The 23,067-nt window shown below is 41.1% G+C and overlaps 1 protein-coding gene across 2 annotated transcripts in view; it reads right to left on the reverse strand.

Annotated features, from left to right (window-relative positions):
* Positions 1 to 10,130: 10,130 nt before the first annotated feature.
* The window catches only part of LOC113013016 (metabotropic glutamate receptor 7-like), a 73,814-nt gene continuing 60,877 nt past the window's right edge, over positions 10,131 to 23,067 (reverse strand). For both annotated transcript variants that reach the window (XM_026153540.1, XM_026153539.1), the window contains 2 exons: positions 15,670 to 15,922; positions 10,131 to 10,249 (listed from right to left, as the gene is read on the reverse strand). In XM_026153540.1, coding sequence (XP_026009325.1) covers positions 10,200 to 10,249; positions 15,670 to 15,922 — 303 coding nt within the window. In that variant the 3' untranslated portion in view covers positions 10,131 to 10,199. The remainder of the gene's footprint in view (positions 10,250 to 15,669; positions 15,923 to 23,067) is intronic.

Below are 23,067 nucleotides of genomic sequence, written 5' to 3' on the forward strand. Positions count from 1 at the left end.
ACACTCCAAGTTGGTGACTTTTGGAGATTTGTTTCCCTGGATGATTGAGAATGCATCAAGATGAAACAAAAGGAAGCTCACCGCTTTTAGCAGCTCCCCCACCCCCTCATCCACACACCCCCACTCCCCTCCCTCCAGAATTCCCAGGTAACAACCCAATTTACATATGAATGACTAGCCAATTTAGCTTCCACTTGCCTGAAGCTAAAGCTTAGCTAAAAGCCTACCAGCCATTTGGCTGGTGGCGGGTTTTAAAGGTAGAAAGGTAGAAGCCTGGGACTGCCAGTGCTAGCACAGTGGACGCTACTTACCTACCACCCACCTAAATACTGTTGCTTGCCAAGAGCTCTCCTTCAAGGCAAAACCACTGCCTGATGGCCAGACACTGCACCTCACAGCGCTAAATCGAAAACTGCTGAAGGATCATGACAGAGAGCCCAAGAAGTCCAAAATCCCCAGATTCTAATCGAAACAAGCTCCTACAGCATGCACCTCAGCAAGCCCGACGTTTTCGTGGATGAGGGGAGACCTACACAGTATTAGGCAGGTGATTTTTAATGTCGGGGGTGTCTTGTTTAAATATGAAGACATGGCACCTCCTCTTGCAGTAATATTAGCCAGATTTTTATTAACTTAAGAGCATTTGTACACCGTATGGATCATTAGATTGACCAAAAAAAAGAGGTTTTAGGCCGTTAAGTGTCACCAGAAGGTCTTCAGTACACTTTAATTTATCTGACTTTTTTTTCTAATAGTTTTGAGAAGAAAGTCATGACCCCAAAATATATATATATATTCAGTGACACTAATCTTCTTCACTTTGTAGTATTTAGTTTTATCTGAATGTATTAAGAAAATCAATTCACTTGGGTGAATTTTCCCCTATTATTCATTTTGGCATTATGTCTTAAAGATTGCTCGGATATTTTTAATGACTTTCTAATGATGGGAATTTTAAAAACTGTTTACCAAACCATTAACACCTGCAGGATCGCCTCTGGCTTGCTTTGTTCAACACGACCAAAGATATGTCGCGTCTAGATATGCCGTTATGATAACACACCACTGTGTTGCTGAGCAGTAAGAGTCACAGTTTCTAATATCAGCAGCTCTGGAGTCGAGGAAAGGCACAGAGGACAAGAACAGTTGTTTGTATCTTTTCTTTTTCTTAAAAAGAAAGAACTCAAGCTGGACCTTGTTTGGTAAAATGAACAAATTTGCTAAACATGGTGAAGGACTTGAAACAAAGGGATAGCACGTTTGCTTTCTATTTATACTCCAGGTGAAGACTTACCTAATTGCTACAGCTGAGTGATTTGATTCTAGAAATGGAGCTGAGCTGATCAATAAATAGATGTAATAGTAGGGTACATCAGAATGTGGAGTTGAGGCTATTTTATACCCTGCCAATCTCTCACTTCATCAGCCTCCCCCACTGCACTCATTAATAATGTACCTGGAATGAAAGTTAATGTATGTGATGAAAAATGTATAAGCTCGTGAAAACTGAACTGACCTTTCAGTTGTTGATGTGTCTGATGCACTTTACTCGAAAACCTGCTGTTGCGGTTGCTTTGCAGCTCTTCACACAAAGCCACTAATCTCATTTATTTCTGAACTTTTCATTTCTAAAATGAGAGAGCCTGCAGCTGTAGATAGAGATCAATACAAATACTTGACTTTATGCGTTTAGTTATTGAAATTCTTTCACAGGTATCGACGTACCCACATTAGATGTTTATGCAACTCAAGCTGTATCCGCTAATCAGAAATACTGTTTTGTAAGTGTGTTTATAATTCCTACCGTCATAACAATTTCTAATTACACCGGTAGCCATGCCAAGCCAGGCTGTTATTATGCTCAGGAGGGTAATTATTTCCATTGCCCTGTATTATTGACACAAACTTTTCTCTTGATTAAAAAGGAAAAACTAATCAGTCATTGTATGTACCTTAGTGTTGAGGGGGCGGTAAGGCGATCTGCTACTAAGCACTGGAAGTAGCAGAGAGGGTATGATGGTGGGCAGCACCATGTGATATGGACGGCTTAGTAATAGGCCTCATTAGATGCCCAAAGCCCAAGAAATGTGGCACTCTGTTTCCCATTAGGAAGAAAGCACCATAATAAAAAACATAATAACGATGAAGGATAATTGTCAGCGAAACACAAGTTATATATTTCAAATGTTATTATTAGCAATCCATAAAAATGTCTTGCATATGGCCATATTAAATCATGCAGAATGTGCTGCGGTTGGAGAGTATCTATAAGGAGAGGTAGACTTTAACCTCAGCATTCAAGGTACTAAAATATTAAAAATGCTGCCAAGCAAAACTAAACTGAACCAAAGCCAGATCTGCTAAAGCCAGAATGTGTTTATCATTCAAAGGACATAAAAACAAAATCAATGCTAGAAATAAAAATAAAACATTAAATGCATTTAAATTTTAAATGATACTGCTAGCTTAAATTGTGTAGCATCATTAGCAAAATAAACACATTTTTTACAGAAACTTGTAAGTACACGAGTAACTAGGAAGTTTATTTGATAAAATAATTCACTATAAACTTTGTACAACAGAAGAAGAGACTTCTTTTTACCTTTGGTTTTGTGGTGTAAATACACGGGCATCCTGCTAGCCTGAGTGCTAATTTGCTAACTCATGTCAACACTGGCTTTTTTTACTGCTAGTAGGTCACTTTGGTTATTATCTCCTCATATGAGCATTTTTTTTCCTTTTTCTTTTTCATCATAGATGGGAGCTTTTATGGTAAACATGAATAAAACATACTTCTTCTTAATGGAGATCTCTAATCAGTTATTTACATGGTAGGAACTCATGTCGCAGACATGGACAAGATGACCTTCTGAAGTTCAAACCAAACATCTTCCTTTTCGTTAACCTTTATTTAACAAGGTTAATCCCATATTTTTTCTTGGCACACTATGGGCCCCTTAGTACCGACTGAGCATCTTTACTGAGCATCGTTGCTAACCATGTTCATCCCTTTATGACCACAGTGACCACAGTGTACCCATCTGTAATGATCTGAGCTGATATGGTGCAGTATCTTGCTGGAAGCAGTCATCAGAAAAGCAGTTTCTTGAACTTGAATGAGTTCCCTGTACTCAAATGGCCTCCACAGCAACCAGATCTCAATCCAATAGAGCACCTTTGGAATGTGGCAGAACAAGAAATTTTCTTCATTGATGTGCAACCAACAAATCTGCAGAAACTGTGCGATGCTATCGTGCCAATATGCCCCCAAACCTCTGAGCAATGTTTCCAGCACCTTGTTGAATCTGTGCTACAAATAAGTCTAACAGAGCATGCATTTGGGTAGTTCAACACCATTTTCAACTTTATACACAGAATGTATTATTGTATGCATATATCATAGTATATTGCCAGGACCCAATCACCCAGAGAAGCATATTTTTACTTTCTTTTGTTTTTAAGCCATAACTAAATTGCACATAGGCCTATGAATTGGTTAACTGCACATAAAAGGACTGTTTTTCATTTTTGCTCTCACAAATGAGCATTGCTGTATACCACTGTGGTATTTTTAGGTTTTTGTATATTGTTTTTGGTATTTTGCATCACATTTTCTAGAAATTTTTCTCTTTTAGCGGCACATTAAAGTAATGAGGAGGAAGATTGGGGTTAGACAGATTGTATATTCGTAATAAAATTGAAAACTAAATATGCACCTAAGTATGGCACTGAAAATGATCGTGATGAATTCTTCATCTCAGGCCACAGCTTGCTCTCCCATCAGCAATGACTCCAGCACCATCTTGTGAAAGAATTAGGTAAGTCAATTTAAATGCTTTTTAACAGAGACACAATGAGCTTCTTTGCCCTTAGCACTGAACAGGAAGTCTCTTCAGAACTACTGCATTTTGTCATTTGTCAGTACTGGTTGCACAGGTCTTACATTTAGAGATGTGATGTGAGATATCTGAAGGCTTTTAAGGCACGGGGGGAAAGCAAAGCTAGATGCTGCAGTATCAATAGATGGCAGTAGCATCACATCATGGCAAAGATACTGATTAATGCCCTTTGCATGAGATCATCACATCTTTTGTAGAGTAATAAAAGGTAGCCTCAAGCTGTGGCCAACTAAACACAAAAGTGCAATTATCATTAATCAGTTTCTGCATGTATAGACAGCAAGATCCTATTACAAGATATTTGTGTTTATTTCAATTCATTACCTTCCAGAAGGGTTACCATGGCATCACATGCTCAACAATGAAGGTATCATCGATGCATGTGATGCTATGTATTAAACAGTGCATCAGCAAAGAAGTGATCCTCGGTCAGTTCCCGGTGATAATAAAACGTGCCGGCTCTCTCTTGAGTCACACTTATAATTAGAAAATGAGATAAGTTGAGACAACTGTGAGACTCCATCATTCAGTCACAGATTTAGAAAGTGTAGAGTAATTGCATTTTGCTCCTTATCTCATAAATTGGATCCATTCCAGAGCTGGGGATGGAAATCCTCGTCTTCAGTCATGGAAGGAGCCCATTTGCGTCGAGGCTGTGGATTTTCAGAGGCATGACAAAGCTAAGAAGTTGGGAGATTTTCACAATCGACTCGGGGATGAAACATGACAGAATTCGCCTTGCACCGGCGTTAATGGTGAGCGCAGCCTTTTAAGCTGAGGCTTACTGCGGCAGCTGAGGGCGCGCGGCAGACACTTGTCGTGTGAGAGGTCACTTGAACCATTTATGCGGCGTTGCATTCCAAAGTAAAGGAGAAACAACAGCATTGAGGTCAGGTTAAATAACCCTTTGCTCTGTAATGTCATGTCGAGCCAACCTCCGCTTCACTTGAAAAGATCACAGCTGAAGCAACATGTTGTTTCGGCTCTAAATTATACACAACACAGCAGCAGGATCACTGTCAGTTTATGCACCGTGCTGCATCTTGCTCTTTGTGGTATGCATTTAGCTGGAAACTCTCTGCCCTGTGTCATTATACATGGTCCGGACAACACACAGCACATCAAAATAAAACATGAGGGTTTCTCAGTGTGTGGTTGCTGCTGTACACCATTTCTACCTTTTACAGGCATTGTGCAGTCTGCAAGGCTCATGTAAGCACAGGATGTTTGTGCACAGCTTTGGTCTTACTCCCTGCTGGCTTGATGGCCAGATGGGTCAGTGACAGTGTGGTCGGAGCTTGGCGGGCCCCTTCTGTTCGCTGTGAGGGTCCACTCATGGGATCAAAACCCCCGAGACCAGAATTCTAGAAACTGGATCACAAGGTAAATGGATTGCAAGCTGAGCTGAGACATGCAGTGCACACACATAACCCCACACAGTTACAATAAGGAATATGCACTGTCTCCTGAGTAGCAGAGCGGCTACGTGAACATATGCTTACACGTGTATGGCGTGTATAAGGATCTCCCACGATGAGACAGATCTGTCAGAGGACAGAATGTTTTACCCAGAGAAACAGAAAAATTAACTAAAGAAAATGTGATTTTATTTAATAAGCCAGAAGCAGACCTGATCTTTTATCATTCAAGGCAAGCTGTTCAGGAGGGTTAGATTGCCAAAGTGATATTTTTCTGGTCATGTCATGTGGAAATTTAGTCAAGTCATCTTCAACTGCTATTGCAGTCCATTAACTCCATTGTGAAGATACATAATTGATGCAGCCTTTGGGTAGAGTTTAATCAAATGGAGAGTTCTCCGCACTCCACCGCCAACTGAAAAATGAGACACACGATCCTCAGTGATGTAGTGCGTGAGGTAAGAGTATAAGTCACACTTTGAATTGATTTATAATCATTGCACTGTACACGTCCTGCACAATGCCCAAAGCAAAACATGTGGGTATAAGCTTTTAAAGTTGGATTCGTGTGTATTTATGTGCCCGAGACAGGATCAGCAGAAAGTGTATAAAAATGAAAGTATAACAGCCAGACAGCTGATTTTACTAATCTACTCCCAAACAAAAAGGAGCACCGTTTTGGTTTTCACTTTCATTTCATTTTTGTTTGATGTGGATTTTCTATCACTCTTCCCCAACTATTCATTTCCATCTTGGTATTTTGATTCTCTTTAGGCATTTACTTTTCTTTGAAATAACAGTGATCTGTGTGGGATGTGGAAATGCATTGTTTATGCCATGCTCCCTGAAATCAAGGGCTTAGCTCTCTAGTTAAATTTCACACTCAGCCAGCACTTATCTCTGTCAGCTCCTGTTTGAGCCACAGATGATCTGCCTTGTTTTAAATGCTGTTGGCTTTTGTTTGTGTCCTGAACCTGAGCTGTGATTCAGTGGTAGAAATGTACTACTTTATTCTATACAAGTACACGCTCCTGAGAGTGTGCTACATCTTCCACGCAGCCAAGGCGGGAAACAAATATGCAACATATTCATAAGATCTATGCCAGCTCGCGTACGTCTTTTCTCCATGAATGCATTTTTGTGACAGGGGAAATTGGGGGAAAGTGGCAGATTAGCGCACCTACTCAGCTGCAAATTCTGAAGAGCATTCGTCTCACTCAGCCATGCTAATAACACAGCAGTCAATTAAATCCATGAAGTCAGATATGTAATTTTCGAATAATCATTAACTAGAATTAGAAGTTTGGCTATTGAAGAGATGGGAAAGGAAGACGTAGAGAGAGGCGGTGAGAGACGTATAACCATCATTACATTAGAAGCGACATATACTAAATCCCTCAGCCGAAGATGAGTGAAGATAAAGGAGGTGACTGAGCTAATTGTGTACTGTCAGAATCCATATCTCTAACGACTGTCAAACGAGCAAATTTCAAATCTATTCTCTCCACCCACCGACACCCCCCCCCCCCCCCCCCCCCCCCCCAGGCACTGAGAGAGAGAGAGAGAGAGAGAGAGAGAGAGAGAAATAAATACCAGGAGACACTAATGTGATGAGAATGAGGCCTAGTCTCTTCCGCTGATTAAAAATGCAATAACACTGTGACAAACACACACATGCATACACACGATGTGCAGCCAAAGCATGGCCAAGGTGTTGCTCTGTGGACCGACAGATAAGGAATGGCACCCCGGACTAATTATTCACTTGGAGTGAAAGGCATTGTATATTTTCATGTATCACTTCAAGAAAAACAAACAAAGGAGCGAATGAATGAACAGCATTTCACTGGTGGAGCAACAAAATTTACAAGTGATCTTTCTTCATATGATAATTAGAGTCAATGAGAAGATGGTGGATGTTATGACTCATGCCTAGCCAGTGGCTAGCTTACTGTACTTATGAAATCTTGACGTCACTGTGTACTGGTAATGGTAACTGGCCTGGTTTCTGGAGAACAGAAGGAATGCAGTGGAAGGAAAAGATGCTGGTAAACAAAAAGCATCAGAAGGAGGTTTCCAGTACAAGATGCAGCGGGGAAGAAATAAGTGGAGTGAAGAGTGTCTTTATCCACCCCCTGTTATATCAGGCTTCAGTTGGTCACTGATGGGAAGCAGATAAGGTTTCAGTCTGGCTGGAGTTGGATAATTGGACATTTATGGAGAGATAGGAGAGCCCAGAGCCCAGGAGCCATGAAACAGAGCTAATCTAGACCCAGCATCAGTAAATTGTCTGTGAAAGAGCGCATCAGGAGTTCTGACAAGATAAAGAAGGCTTTCCTCAAAGGCGGAGCTGGACCAAACTGACATGAAAACTCAGATAGAAGAAAGCCTGAGCCTTCGGTGCCAGGACTTTTACAAGTCACATGATGTGCGCGCTAAAACGCACATTTCACAGCGCAGCGCCATCACCTTGTCATCCAAATTGGGTCGCGCAGGCTTGTAATTCGTAGACAGAGAAGACAGTTTTGACAATTTTTGTAACTAGACAGCTCTTAAGAGCCAGAACTCTTTTCAAGCTGGTGTACATTTTTAAAAAGCCCATAAAACCTATTGTTCTGCATCAAATACTCCATGTCTTATAATCTGTGACTGGCATCCCTTAAAAGTTTCAAACATTTAAGCCCTCCTGGTGGAATGTGCCTTACTCTTAGTCCACCATGATTAGTTTCCTTCCTTTGATGATTCTTTCTCCCATTTGAGTCTCCCTGGAATGTGCTGCCTACAGAACAGGTGCATACTAAGCAGGTGGGTCCTTACGTAGGAGCCCCGAGAGCCTCGTGATGGAGTAGTTCATATCCCATACTATTTCAGGCAGGTTTATAAAAGAGATTCCAGGACCTGCTTTGTTTTTTTTTTTACACATTTTCTGCATTTTAAAGTTTTTCTTTTCTTTGCATCACGATCCAAAAAGATTTTGCTTAAGTTATTTATTGTTTCGGTTCTTTTTTTTTTGCTGAGCTGCAAATCTAAACTCTGTACAGCCCCTACTGATTGCTTGCACATAGGCACTGACGCAGGCAATTAATTTGGTGGGGGAGAGGCTAGTCTTAATTGGGTATAAGTGGGATTTTTCTTGGCTGTGTGCAACAGAAAATGACAGACTGTGCGTATGAGAAGTAAAGACCATCTGGTCCCACAGGAGTGGAGCGAGAAGCCAGACAAATGGAAAGAGAAACAACTGAAAACCTGTGTGTATCATTCCCCCTCTCGCACAAACACACACACACGCACAGACAAGAGGAATCGGCATTTCTTGGTCATATATCATTTGCCAAGTAACAGCCTAGAGGGTGAAGAAGCAGAAGTCTCTCATGCGTGGCCTATTCATGTTTTGATGCAATAATCAATATTGAAAATAGTAACATTATGCTTGTAGGCAGGCACGGGAATAAAGAGCGGTTAGCTTGTAAAGACTTGGTCATCAGCAGGACAAATTGATCTGACATGTTACATTATTCATGTAGGGGATTGGCGGTGAGACTCGGGAGGGGTGTTGGTGCGGGAAGAGGAGCAAACGGGCGAGTAAGGAAGTCAGCAAGTGGGCATCGTTTTCTCTCGCAGAGGTCACAGCCCCTCGGTGTACGAGCACCAAACATTTCCATCAGCTACGCAAGCCTACAGTATAAACAACACGATGCCTGATTGCACTTGTACGCCACTTTTGGACTTTAGTCTCTCCGAGTCTCTCGTGCAAACTCACACATTTCCGCACGCACAGAAATAACTATGATATGCCGTCTGGTTTCGTTGTATAAAAGATAACAAAATGATTTTATTACACGTCCATAATTTGACAGACATCACAACATACTTGCAAGATTGCTCTGATATTAATGTTTCCCACACCATAATTAGGCATAATATACCCAGTGTGAAACTAAATAAAACAAACATGCTTTTGCAGATACAGGGAAGGTCAGTTCAACAACAGATTAAAGCCATATTCTGTCCCTCAGTGAAGTTCACTTCTGGTAAAGAAAACGAGCAGCAGAAGGATGCTGAAGCTTATTATCATTTTCAGAATTTATGTTTATTTTTTATTTTTTTTCCCCTTTTTTTTCTTCAAGTTTACATCAAATAGAACAAACATACATTGGCACATGCAAAGTGAACACTTTGTGGTGCTTTTCATAACCATTCAAATCCAACAGAACAAAGACTGGATATCTATTGTTTTACTCCAAACATGAAAATACTCTCAGATATTTACAAAAAAAAAAATATATATACTTACAATGCCCATCACTCTAACATAAGAATCATCTGGAACTGATTTGAATTAATTAAAATAAATTACTGTATGTGGCAGAGCTTGCTGTTTAAGGTTATTAAATCAATTTCAAGAAATAAGAGGCACAGGAGAAAAAGAAATCACTTAGAAACAATACAAACAGAAATCCAATAATGGGAACCCCAAGAGAATATGGCTTTAATGACATTTTAAAAGAAAATATCTTGAAAGCAGATCCAGTGTCTTTTTCTGCATTTGTCCTTATTCACGGTGGCCCCCTGTTTAGCAGGCATGTTGATCTCCGTCAGCAAGAGAAGGGGTGGGGGTGGGGCCATGACACAAGTTTAAAAAACCCCAAAAACCTACAGTTTGGTTCTGGAGGCTTGACCCAGCCACACAGGCCTAAAGCCGTGCTAGTCTCTGTCAGGACTCATGCATCATGTCTGGATGAAAGTTGGATGCAATCCATAGTCCTGGAGTGCATAGGTACTGCAGGTGGTGCTGGGATGCCTCTGTCTGTCTTTCTCTGCTTCTCTACAGCTCTCTTTTCAATCACAGATAAAGGACATACAGTATTCGTTTCCAAGCAGATCAGATCCTGAGGTTGTTGTAACTCACATATGTTTTCTTTGTTGCTTGACCTGAAATCACAGTGAAATATGAAGAGAGAAAAAAAGATAAAGATTTACTTTAAGCACAGCTAAAACATAAACAGAAGAATGGAAAAGAAAGCATGTTTTCAAAGGTAAATACACATCGTCATCCTCCTTCCTGCTGTGCTGTGCATTCTTATCGCCAGCTGTGTGCAATCAGTAGAAACAAATTCCAGGCCTTGTGTATCATTTCAACTCACAATGCCCCCATGCAAAGCCTTAGATTCTATTTTCAGATGTTAACTAGTGATAAAAAACACAAACACCACACAAGTGGGCACCGAACAAATGCTGGGGCATGCAACGCGATCCCAGTCTGGATTGCCATGGAAACGTATCAGAATGTGGCTGCGTGCCTGTGTGCAGTTTCTGTTTGTGTGTCCTGCTGTATATCGAGAACCACTTTGAGCTTCAGACCTTCAAAGTGAAAGTTTTTTTGCAAACTGAGGTCATCCTGGCTTGTCTGTTTTATGGTAGGAATAAAATGTGGAGTTGTGGTTAGTCTTTGGCTTGCAGTGACATTTAAGCAGGGTGTCATACTATGAAGAATGGGCTAGGGTAATGTGGATGTAGTCCGTAGAGCAATGACAAGTAGGAGGATATGTGTATCTGCAGGCTTGTTGTCCTGTTTGTGCATTTCTTAATCACAGTCATTGCTATTCTACTACTTTAATGTTGCTATGGCGACCATCTCCCATGGGCTATGCAATTAAAGTCGCACCATTTCTTTACAGCTGCATTTTGTAGTCTTGGCCGGGAAGTATGATGAATAAAACATTAGTAAATGTACAACAGAATCTTGCTGGTAAACATAGTCAGGAGGATTTTTTTTTTAAATTTTTTTTTAAGTAAGATGTTTTTGTGTGCGTTTTCAGGTTTGATACTAAAACATTTTGAACCGCATGCATTTTTTAAGAATCCGACTTCTCTGTTTATGATCTGCGCCAGAGTAGCGCATACATTGTGTGCATTAATCATGACCTGATCTAAGGGGTTAACATAAATGGAGGCAGCTCAAGCTGCGCTGCATCATTCACATGTAACATCTTTAAACATCCAACACATAGCTCATACAGTACCAGTCACACCCTCCCAATTTGATAGTCTATTTAAGCTGCAAATTCCCCCTCGCTCCCTCTGCCTCTTACACATCAGTGCCACCGCCGCTGCCCTCCATCACCGCCTTTTGCCTAACCCCTCCGCGACCCCAGCATCCCTGGGAAGGTTCCGCCGGGGATAATAACTAATCACTTCCCAATTTCTATGTATCATATTTATGGGGAGCGGTCAGCTCAGGGTTTAGGCACCTAACTCTAACAAAGCCCTTCCAGAAGCAAGTCTCGCCATTCTGCAGTCCTCCTGAAACGCCTCATTTAAGTGGGCCATTTGAAGGATTATGTAAATTAACTTTAATTTCACTGGTCACTGGGACAGAAAAAAAAACTGCATGTGTAGAATAACTGTTCAAATCTGATTAAAAAAAGTTTTACTTCCACCAACCCGTATCCCCCCCCCCCCCCCCCCCCACACACACACACACACAGCAACTGCAGTAAGCTAAAAACTAAACCAAAAAGCTGAATTAAAATCAGATCAGTACAAATGTATGCAAATTTATAGATGAAGAAAAATTATGTAACTCTTTTAAAGGCTTGTATTTTGGTTTCTGCTGTGTACAAGCAACTGACCCTGGAGCTTTCAAATCCAAGCTGCCTTTCCACTTCTTGATGACATTGTTTTTGGTTCAGTCACACTAGAGTAAAAATAGGACAGCGACCTCCATGTGACTAGGAAAAACTGGTGGTTGCCCGGTGCAGCTGGTACCCCAAAGATTAAGCGTGCAACGGCGTCAGCCTCTTTGTGACCGTTTTCGACTGCACAGGCCGCCTCGGGGTGAAAGCAACCTGTCAACCTGCCTCGGACTGATTCCTGTCACTCTCAGACGGACTGATGAAGTGTTGCAAACTACTGCCGTCTAATTTATAAACGTAGACTTATTAGACCATCACATCTAGCTAGCACAAACAATCTGAGCTAGTCTGTACAACTTGCATGCGATGTGTCCCTCTGCAATTGGTTGTATTCTAGCTATATCCCCATAGCACCTGTATCATCTTGCAGTTATGTCTGGACCTGAAGTAAGTAGTTAATGTGAATTTCTGTCTATACAGATGGCAACAGAATTGAATGATTTATCACAGTTTTTTCCATAAAACAGATTGCATGTAATTACCAACCTGACCACATTCATTTGCAAACTGAAAGCTGATCGATTGTGTTTTATCTTGATGCACCAAAGTTGTTTTGAAGACTACAGCTGACTCCAAACGGTTGCAGACCTGGTTCCCATCCTTGAAGCAACCAGTTTAAAGAAAACAAGATCGCAAGTTCACTGCAGTAATTTTGGTTGCATTGTAGTGTGACAGTAACATTAGTTATGTGAGCAAGTCATCCATCTGTGGCTGCCATATCCTCAAAGCTCATTTTCCTTTAAGGGGACCTAAAGTATTATGCTTTTCCTTAATTGCTGTCACATATATACAGTTAAAATGCTGAATTCTCATATTAGATATAGCCAGAGTTTCAAATAATAACGTCTTCTATGAGATATGATAAAAGTCACATTCGCCTGCTATTCAAACTTTCTGTTTGTGAGCGGCAGCCAATCAGAAGAAAGTTGGCTTAATGGAAAAGAGAGCTAAATTGATTAACTAATATACATTTTATTTCCATATAAAGAAGTATTTAAAAAAAAATCCAGAGCATGAATCTTCTAACGTCTGTGATTCTAGTTAGTTGTAATAGAAATTGGCTCAGACAAATCCTCTCTATCATCCTAATTTTTAATATTAAAGCCTCCCATAACTCTTCTTCCTTTTGGTTCTTCCATTTGTTAAGTTGTGTTTTCCGACTACAGATTTCATTGTTAATTAAATGAAATCAGTCAGAGAAGCATTAAGGCAGTCGCGCACATGCCTGTTGGGAAAAATGTAACGGGACAGTGAATCAATGCGACATCTCAGGGCGAAGCCTCTTCTCCGAGAGGTGTAATCATGATGATATTACACCGTATCAATATCAATGTAAATCTGCAGAACTGCTAATGCTCTTAATCCTATAAATCAGTTTGAGTCATTCCATAAGGGGGCCCCTGAAAAGAAGGAATTTGGCACTCCGATGGTTACAGGAATTGACGGACATTCTCCCGGGATGTTCGAGGCGCAGTTCAGGTTTCAGGGCGGTCATGCACATAAATTCGCCATTAATAAATGTCAGTTCCAATGTTGCTAAAAAAAGAAGGGCAAGAGGAGGAGAGTGCATGCAGCGAGGGGAGAAAAGGCGAGAAGATATTCATGTTGGAGAGACAGAAGGTGAGAGACACACCGAGCAGAAGATAGGGGGCACTTTTGGGAGGGTCTTACAGAGACCGCATGCCCTGCTTGGGGACTTTTGATGTGCTGCTACAACAGATGCCAAGGTTTCACCCCTATTTACTCAAAGAGCCACATGTGTGACAGGCAAAGATGTGCTCCCCATCCCCTGATACGCTTGCATCAGCACTCTGACTTATGCGCATAACTCACACTTTCGACTCACACAATGATACACACATTGAGAAGCACACTCAGTCACAGACCCACACACTCATTCTGCTCATGACAGATGAGTGTGACAACTGTTGGCTGTTTGGAGAAATTCCCAGGAAAATCTGTGATCTCAGAGGCATAATCCAGAGAGGGGTTGTGGGGCTGGTGCACCTGTGGGTGCCATGATCACTCTGTGTGATTAGAAGTGTTGTGGGAGAAGAGGTCTTTGGAAGCTGTGATGTGTGATTTGCATGAGCTGTCAATCTTCACTGTCTTTGTCCTGACAACTAGAGATGAGCATAAAGCTTCCATGGCAACGCTGGCCTAGAATTCTGCCTTTGCAGTCTTTCTTCTTTAAAGGGCTTAAAAAACTCTTTCTCATGTTGATGTTTCTCACCCACAACAAACACCATATCACCTAACTACGGAAATATGTAGGCCTCCCCACTCACGTACTAATACCCAGCTTTCTCTCTGCTAACAGGATCACGCTTACTGTTTTAGATGAAGGGTGGTATGAGTAACACACAGCAACAGGGACAGATAATCTCCTTCCATGCCCGTCGACAAAGCCCTGCTGCTTGAAATCTCTTCAGAGAGCAAGTGCCCCCATCTCTCATGTTCCCTGCCATGCAGCTGGCCTAAAGGTCGAACTATTAATCAGGATACAAGATAACTGGGTCCTTTTTAAGGGACATTATACATCATTTTAACCAAGTCACCATCCTATTAAACCAGTGGAATGGGCTTTCTAGTACAAGAAAGGAAAAAAGATCTAAAAAAGACTAAAAAGATCTCATTTATGTGTCTTGGGAAAATTTACATCTATTATACAGATGTAGATCTCAGCTCCTGGGTCATCTTTATGGTCTGTATCATTTCTCATGGCTATAAAGGGACTATTTTTTAATATTAAAGGCTCACTGTGGACACAAATGTGTTTGTAGATTGTGGACCGTTCATAGGTTAAGCTTATGTCTAACTAAAGTGTTGTACTAAAGTACAAGCATTTCTTTTTACAATGTATTGGTCTTTAAAACTGTGAAAATAAAAATTCAAATGTGTATTTCTAGCAGTCCTTTGGTAATACTCTACGTCCACATTCAGCCTGTATAGAAAAACAATATTAGCATTATTGTAGCTTACAAAAGTACAAAACAGAGCTTAGGCAAGGGTTTTATATTCAAAGGTAAAATCTTATTTTTTTCCAGATTAAAGTCATATATGAGCAAGAAAAAAGAAATTCCAATTACTGGTTGCCATGCATTGTGCCTGCAGTGGTAGACCTTATCAAATTATACTCTGCAATCAGGAAATACTTAGGTCAGGACAGAATTGCTACATGATTGGAAGCATTTATGCTTTGAAGAGACACTGCCAGGAGAACACCACACACGTTTTTGTGAAAGAGTTACTGCTGCGTGTCTCTTACTACTCTGCACTTTGGGCATTCCCTCTGTGCTGGCCTCTGAGGTGTGATGCAGTTGGTTCAACCTAGTGAAAGTGAGGGCTGTTTTTTTATTTATATATATTTTTTCTCATGTAATGTTTTAAAGTTTTACAAGTTTAGCCTCAGAGAATATCACATGACTTTAGTCATGAATTAAAAATTTTAATCTCAGAGAGTCTGAGTTTTGCAGGATGTCCACAGAGTAAGTCCTGGACATTAACACTTAAAAAAGGTTTGTGTACGTATTCATGATTATAGAGTGCAGTAAACTGTTTATTAATAGTCTGCATCCTGCTTACAAATGTTAAAAACTGTGCAAGCTTCTCTGTTTTATTGCATGTTGGCTAAAAACGCCACACCAGATTACTTACTCATGGGGTCAGCAGCGGGGTTCTCACACAGCTCAGTCTTTGCCTCTCCATTGGGCCTCTCGTTGGGCTTCTGGGACAGACGTGATGACATTGTGGCAGCTGTGACTACAGCCTTGAAGCTGCGCTTCCTCTTCTGGACGTTCATCTCAGGGTGGAAGATAATGATGTACACCTTGGGCATGTAGAGCATGCCCAGTGCTACTGAGGCACTGAGGTTCATAGAGATGGTCAGGGTGGTTGTCTGAATGTACAGCTGTAAGTAAGCAGAGACAGGTGAAGAGTGATTTTAATAAAGACTAGAATAGCAGCAGACATAATCAAAATGGGTAGCTCCTTTGTGTGTGGTATCAGCTTTGATTTGGCTGCTCTATGAGGCAGATAAATATGTTAGGAGTAGCATTTAAACACTTATAAAGAAAAATTAGAAACAAGACAGCGATGATGGCTAAACGTCTGTTGCCAATTAAAGAGCAGTCACACTGCTGAGCGAAGTGATGAGGCAAAACCTAATAATAGCCACTGCCCAATAACAAAATCTCAGCATCCAGAAGATACATTACATTGTTTGTTGCCATTTTCTGAGTCTTGCAATGTGGTTAACCTTTCTGCAGAAGGAGCCATGATGTTAGTCATTAAAAACTTTTATAGTTTTATAGGAACATATTTTTAATACTGAATTCCCACATAATTTAATGGATTATTCAATTATACAATTCTTGGTTTGATAACCTACTATTATTAAGAGATAAGTAGGTGATCCCGGCATTTGCTATGTGTTGCTATGAGCAAAAGAGCACTCATGCGTTTAGTACATGATCTAGAAGCATTTATTAAAGCTTGACCTGCAGCTACTCACTCAAGTCAAAGATGGTTCAAGTGTATTAATGACAACAGCAGAAGAATCACCAACAAATATCCTTACTTGCCCTCCTTCCTGCCAGCCTGTTGACTTTTTTCACTCTAGATTGATGGACCACACTGTCAGATGACAAGCTGTCCATGACATATTGAAGCCACCTTTCTTTTCCTTTTATACGAGCTGTTTTATTTCACCGCTCAAGCAATCCGAGCCCTACTTCTCCCACTAGCAAATTCTATTACCAGGCCCACTTTAATGTATATTCCTCTGAGAGTACAATAAAAGAACATGTATGCACTAAGAACACTACATTTTCAGCATACAGAAAGTCTACATTTATCTTTCTGCAGCTCTGCACACAGCAGAATGCAGCCCGAGAAAGGCTGTCAGTGCGGTAAGTGCTAGGATCATTCATTGGACTCCCGTGACATGAACACAGGTACATTCTCTCAAATGCATCCAACATGACATTCCCTTTCAGTCGTTGCATAACACCTTTCACACTGTCAGCCTGTAATTGTGAGCTTGCATAACCCAGATCATGTAGGGATTGCAAATTTTAAACACTGACTTCATTAGAATCTAGTGATTTTTCTAAGAGGTGGTGAAGTCGGTAAATCAGAGGACATTTAAGAGCTCTTTGTTTCATTTAAGGGTCTTGGAGGAGAAATAATCACTTCAAGAGGGGACATTATTGTTTGAAGAGCCGATCACCATAGCCTCCTCTCTAATCTACTGCACTTGAAAGTATCAGATGTCACTTACATACTGCCATTCAGTCAGTCACTGGTAATGTGCACTAGGAGAGGGTACCATTGTAAACACATTATCCACCACAGCGTGTCTGTGGAGAAGCAAAATGCTCAGTGAATCAGTGAGAGGAGGAAATGTCACCATTTGCATACAATCTTTCTTGGTAAATATTCGGAAACGGTAATTTCTTTCACTCATTTCCATGCTAGTCATGCCTTTGTCTTCTAATCTCCAAAAATCATTCAGATGCCTGATATCATCAACACACCAATGCACTCAATTGCCTCCATACCCTCCAGTTTTTCTGTGAAGCAGCATCAGAAGCAGCGATCTGGCTGGTACACCATGCATTAATAACTGTATGAATATCACAGTACTCTCAGCGCACTCTGTTCTCTGTCACTCTGGGCTGGGGGAATGTCGTTTCAGCTGCAAATTTGCAGGGCTCATGACTAGATTTTTTTGGGGCCACGAGTTAAAGCGTTGTGGGGCAGCACACGTGGCATCAAACATAATCGCCAGAGAATCTTCAGCCTGTGCTGCTGCGCTTCCATGTTTGGTAGATGGTAACCTGTCTGGTATCCATAGCAACACTACAGAGTTTGGTGCAAGCAACTAAAGATGCCTGGAATAAGCTTTTAATGAGATTCTGATACCAAAGAGTCTGCAATGCTGACCCTATCACAACTGATTTATTGACCATGCAGGAGAGCTGATTCGGGAGCAAGCTCACAATAAGCTGTAATAGGCACTTTGTGCGCTCATACGCACACACAAAGCATGTGTAGGTATGTGGGCTTTCATGCTTTCTAATACACATGCACGCACACACACACACACACACACACACACACACACAGGCACATAAGCACACCAAAACAAATCCTTTTTCTAACCATCTCTAACCGCAGAGACAGGGTTTTTCCATTGTGCATCTCTGTGAGCTTGACCCAAATTCGTACCCGCCAATCAAATGCTTTGCTTGTCGCAGAACAGTCATAATTAGCTTCTGTTGCTTTAACATAAATAAATACATGAAGGCATTTTCACAACTGCTTGGCAACTTACTATTTATAACCACCGTAATGATTTATTAACGCGCTCATCAGGAATCAAACGGTTGCTTTTGAATTTTACATCTCACTGACAAGCCAAATGCCAACATTCAGTCACAACAGACGATGTTTCTACTATTTAGACAAAAAGCTGTTGAGCGTAATTCTCATAATTATACCCACCAGGGATATACTTACTGCAAAGGCAATTTAATTGTGTATGGATGAGTACTATAAATGCACACAGTGATAAGAACTTGATTCAGTAAGTGACAATTAGGATGCTCTCTGCCCCGTTAGAGAATGCCTTCAATAATGAATCCAGGGGATTTGCAGTCTCCCCTCAACTACCTGGATGTCTCTTGTTGTTTGGGGTGGCCTACTTTCTATCCTGGCTCGTGTCATGAATAACTCTGTCTGGCTTTGTGCTCCAAAGCCTGATTCTGTATTGTAGCTCTGTATGTTGATGGCCTTTGCTTCTTTTCAACTCTGTACAGGAGATCCCCATTTCTGGTATTCATGATTGGCAGATTAAGAAGCTGTGACCGATAATGCACTCTGCATGTGGCAGAGATGGTAAGTAATTGTCACAACAATTAGAGGAAATCCTTTTTGATCTCAGGCCCTCCAAGGTTTGGAGGCCTATCTCCCCCTACCACCACTTCCCCTGCCAGTGGCGGACTCCCTCAGACATTGGTGCGTTGGTGGTTCTTTGTGTCCGGGGATGGGCGTCCAGGTACACACCGGCTCACTCCTTGGCGGCCGCTTATCGGGGCCTGGAGCCTGGGGCTCGCTCGGGCCACTTCAGAGGTGGGGTGCCCCCGGCCTCTCGGCCTGGGGCTCGGTCACTCAGGCACGGCTGGCTGCCGGCGGAGCTCACGGGTGCGTCACTGCAACTCCCCCTGGCTTCTGCTCCGCGGCTGCTGAGTGAGCCCTCGTCTGGGACTCTCCTCAGCTCTTTCTGGGACAGTGGCGCGGCTGCCCCTCTGTTGGTCTTCCTTGGTCTCTTGTGTTCTGGGGGCCTCTGGATGTCTGGAGTTTTGATCTCCTCCATACCTGCTTCATGCCCTGGAGGACGGGGCTGTGGCCCCCCCACACCCTCTAGCAGATCATTACATGAAGGAACCTTTTAAAAAAAACAAGCGCGTCCATGCTCACAGGTGTACACACGGGTGATCACACACACAAACTACACCCTTTTTGGCTCCTACCTCAAAGCACACTGTGTTCTGTTGATCTTATGTGCTGCACAATAATGTTTAACATTTAGTATTTACTGTCATATTCCCATATATCATTGTGATGTTGTTTATTCTATTACTCTTGTTCTCTTCTGCTTGTTTTCTTTTTTCTTTCTCAGCAGGTGATCCAGGTGATCGATATATGCATTTTTTTTCTCTGCCCATTCTGTTGGTTTTTGTCTTTTGCCCTTCTCCCCTGTCCCTCTTCTCAGCTGTTTCTCTTTCCCTCTTTCTTTCTCCCCTTCTTTCCCCCAGTCAAGTCTGTCCCGTATTCAGTAAGTGAAAATAAAATAAACAATAAAAGGTGAATCAAATGGACCATTACGGCAAGGCTGGGATGGTCAATTTGGTAAAGTAAATCCGTTGGGCATCTTTCTTTGCCTTTAGACAACAATTCTGATGGCAAAAGAGCCAAACGGGACAGGCAAAAAAAAAAAAAAAAAAGGAAATCCCTTTTGATGTTTCTTTGACATGATTTGTCAAAATACAGTTCAGGATCCATCACGTGTGTCGGCAGGAAAATTGTGAAAAAGTGACATAATTTAAGTCCTACACGACTAAGAATAAAACTCTTTGAAAAAAACAGAGTTATTGTGTTTTGCCTATTTTCTGTCACATATATACTGTTTTTAACAAGGGCAAAGTTTCAAACAATAACATCTATGTGCAAGTGATCCCTGTGAACCAGAAGCTCATGCTTCAAACTGCTGTAATTGCTCTGTTTCAGACAGTTCTCAGTGAGACTGTGTCTAACACTTTACAAAGTGTTACCACCATGTTTTTGTCATGTTGTTACTTTCATTACAAAGGTTCTTCAGTGCTCTGCACAATGGATGGATATTAAGAAGGTACTTGCTGCAATTAGCTGACTACTCTTCATATGAATGGAGGAGGAAAATGGTGGGACGGTCTATAACGTTTTATTGCATGAAAGGACAAAAATATGATAAAGCTACAACTGTGTCCAGGACAGTAGGAATAATCAGCTTCTGCTCACATAGCACTTGATCTTTGCAAGCATCTGCATAGACATCACGCTAACACAAAGCCTGTATTGAAGAACTGAAAGTGATGCTAAAGCTGAGTGAATGCCTACCCCAGCCCAGCAGCAAGAGACGATCTTCAGCATGGAACCAAAAAGTGATGAGCTGACAGGCTTGAAGGACTGTAGCCTCCATTTCTACCTGTAGTTATTTACATTTGGACTGCTCTTGTGTGTTGTGATTAGGACAGGGATTTGTGTCAGTGTATGAACCTGTAGCCTAAAGTTTATATTGTTACTATTTATTATGTGACAATTCACGTCAGGCCATGTTACAAAGTAACGACAAATTAATCTAACAAGTAATGTAGTGCCTTACTTTCTCCAGGTAGTAATTAAGTAATTAATGTAATGCAGTACCCAAAATTTAAGTCTCTCTAGGTGTTTGTTAGTTTGCAAACTCCTCCTACATGATCAGGAGTTTGAGTGACCAAACTTGCCACGCAGGTAGGTTTTGAAGGTTCTTATCCATGTCAGAGATTAAAGATCATCACGTTTCCTAGCAAACACCACACAATAGGCTAACATCACCAGTTTATAGCATTTATGCACCCATAAAACCTTATGAAAACATCGCATCATTTTTCTTTCATGACAGTGATATCGAATTTATACCCCTAAAAGCTGAAATATGTACAATATATTAAAATGCCATCATGTTGCCTGGCAACCGTCTAGCAATAAAGTTAAAGTCTTTGTACACCTACAAAACCTTATGAAAGCATCCTATCATTTTAATTTCGTGACAATAACATCTTATTTATATCCACAAATGATGAATTATACATGTGTAGCAACCACAGAGCAACTGGCTAAAGTGACCCACTTTATTTCCCTCAATTTTCTCCATGCGGGTAAGTAAGTATAAGTAAGTCTATTTCTTTGCAAGCAAAGGCATAGCAATATTTTAGCATAGGTATGTACTAGTAATGTGTAATAATTTACTTTTTTTTGAGTAGCGGCAGCTATCCTTAATATGGTCACCTCAGCCACAGCTATTCCACCCAACCTTCTGTTTGTCTGGGGCAGCCAATTGGAATAAAGATGGCTTAAGGCAGGGGTCCCTAATCTCAGTCCACGAGGACCGGTGTCCCTGCAGGTTTTAGATCTCACCCTGGGTCAACACACCTGAATCACATGATTAGCTCATTACCAGGCCACTGGAGAACTACAAGACATGTTGAGAAGGTAATTTATCCATTTAAATCAGCTGTGATGGATCAAGGACACATCTAAAACCTGCAGGGACACCAGCCCTCGTGGACTGAGATTGGGGACCCCTGGTTTAAGGGGAGGGTGGCCCTGAATGGAGGACAGCTAAAATGCCTTGTTTCAAAAAGAGGCTTTAATAAGAGGCTGCACAATGGCACGGGATAAAACCAATAAGAAACTTTTTAGTGTGAATTATGCAAAGCTACCTTAGTGCAGTCTAAGAATAAAAAACATGGTGCTGGAAATGAGAGTATTAGGTCTCTTTTAAACTTTTGAATTTGGGAAATCATTTCAACCTTGGCCAACATTTAGAGGAGTTCCAAAGAAAGAGATAATCTGTGAGAGAGACAGGTTTTGGTAAAGTTTGATGATCACAAGCCTATTAAAAGATACTAGAGGAGAACACACACTGCCTGCGGAGAAGCTGAGGATCCTCCACAGCTCCTCGCGGCCTGATGCTCCCTCACAATGAAGAAAATTCGACATTGAGAGCGATGATTCTGTCAGCAACAACAGTTTTGACAACATTCAATCAAACTTTAATCACATACTCTGAGATAATGCGCATTACACAGTTCCTCAGTGACAATGCAATGCAGTCAAGTGCCTCTGGCTGGATGGCATCTGTCATGAACAGTATCTCAACTGAATTACAACAGGTAAAATCTAATATAGCGTTTTATATATTTATTCCAAATGATAGCGGAACTACAAATAATGAACGATGTGTTCATATTGTTTGGATACTTCTCTGAGACTGGTTGACATTACCAAAATAAATTATTCCCCACCTACAATATAGATGATGTCAAGGCAGTAGTGGCAGACTGTTCTTCTAGATAATATTCAATTGGAATTTGCATGCATGTTTTTTCAAGCAAAGTCTTGCAAAGATTTCAATCAATCAGTAGCCCAGCCTTAAAAGTGTAAAAGGTAATATACATAAAACCTACATTATTTTCTCCATTTGTGATTTTTTCTTTGTATCACAACAGTCAGGAAAACTACGAGCAGCTTCTGCTTTGCAGCTCCCGGTGTTGCATGAATGAATAAATATATGAATTTTTAATTTCTGTGTTTGGACATTTATATGACCCATCTTTCATGGGATTATCAGACACAATAAGCCAAATGTCACCTAACATCCGGATCAACCAGACTTAGACGTAAGTGCTCAAACAAACATACGCATAAGGCTCCTCGAATATAACGCCCAAGGAGATATTTCACTATGGA

This window comes from Astatotilapia calliptera, chromosome 20, assembly GCF_900246225.1.
Source record: "Astatotilapia calliptera chromosome 20, fAstCal1.2, whole genome shotgun sequence".
In the NCBI taxonomy this organism is placed as follows: domain Eukaryota; kingdom Metazoa; phylum Chordata; class Actinopteri; order Cichliformes; family Cichlidae; genus Astatotilapia; species Astatotilapia calliptera.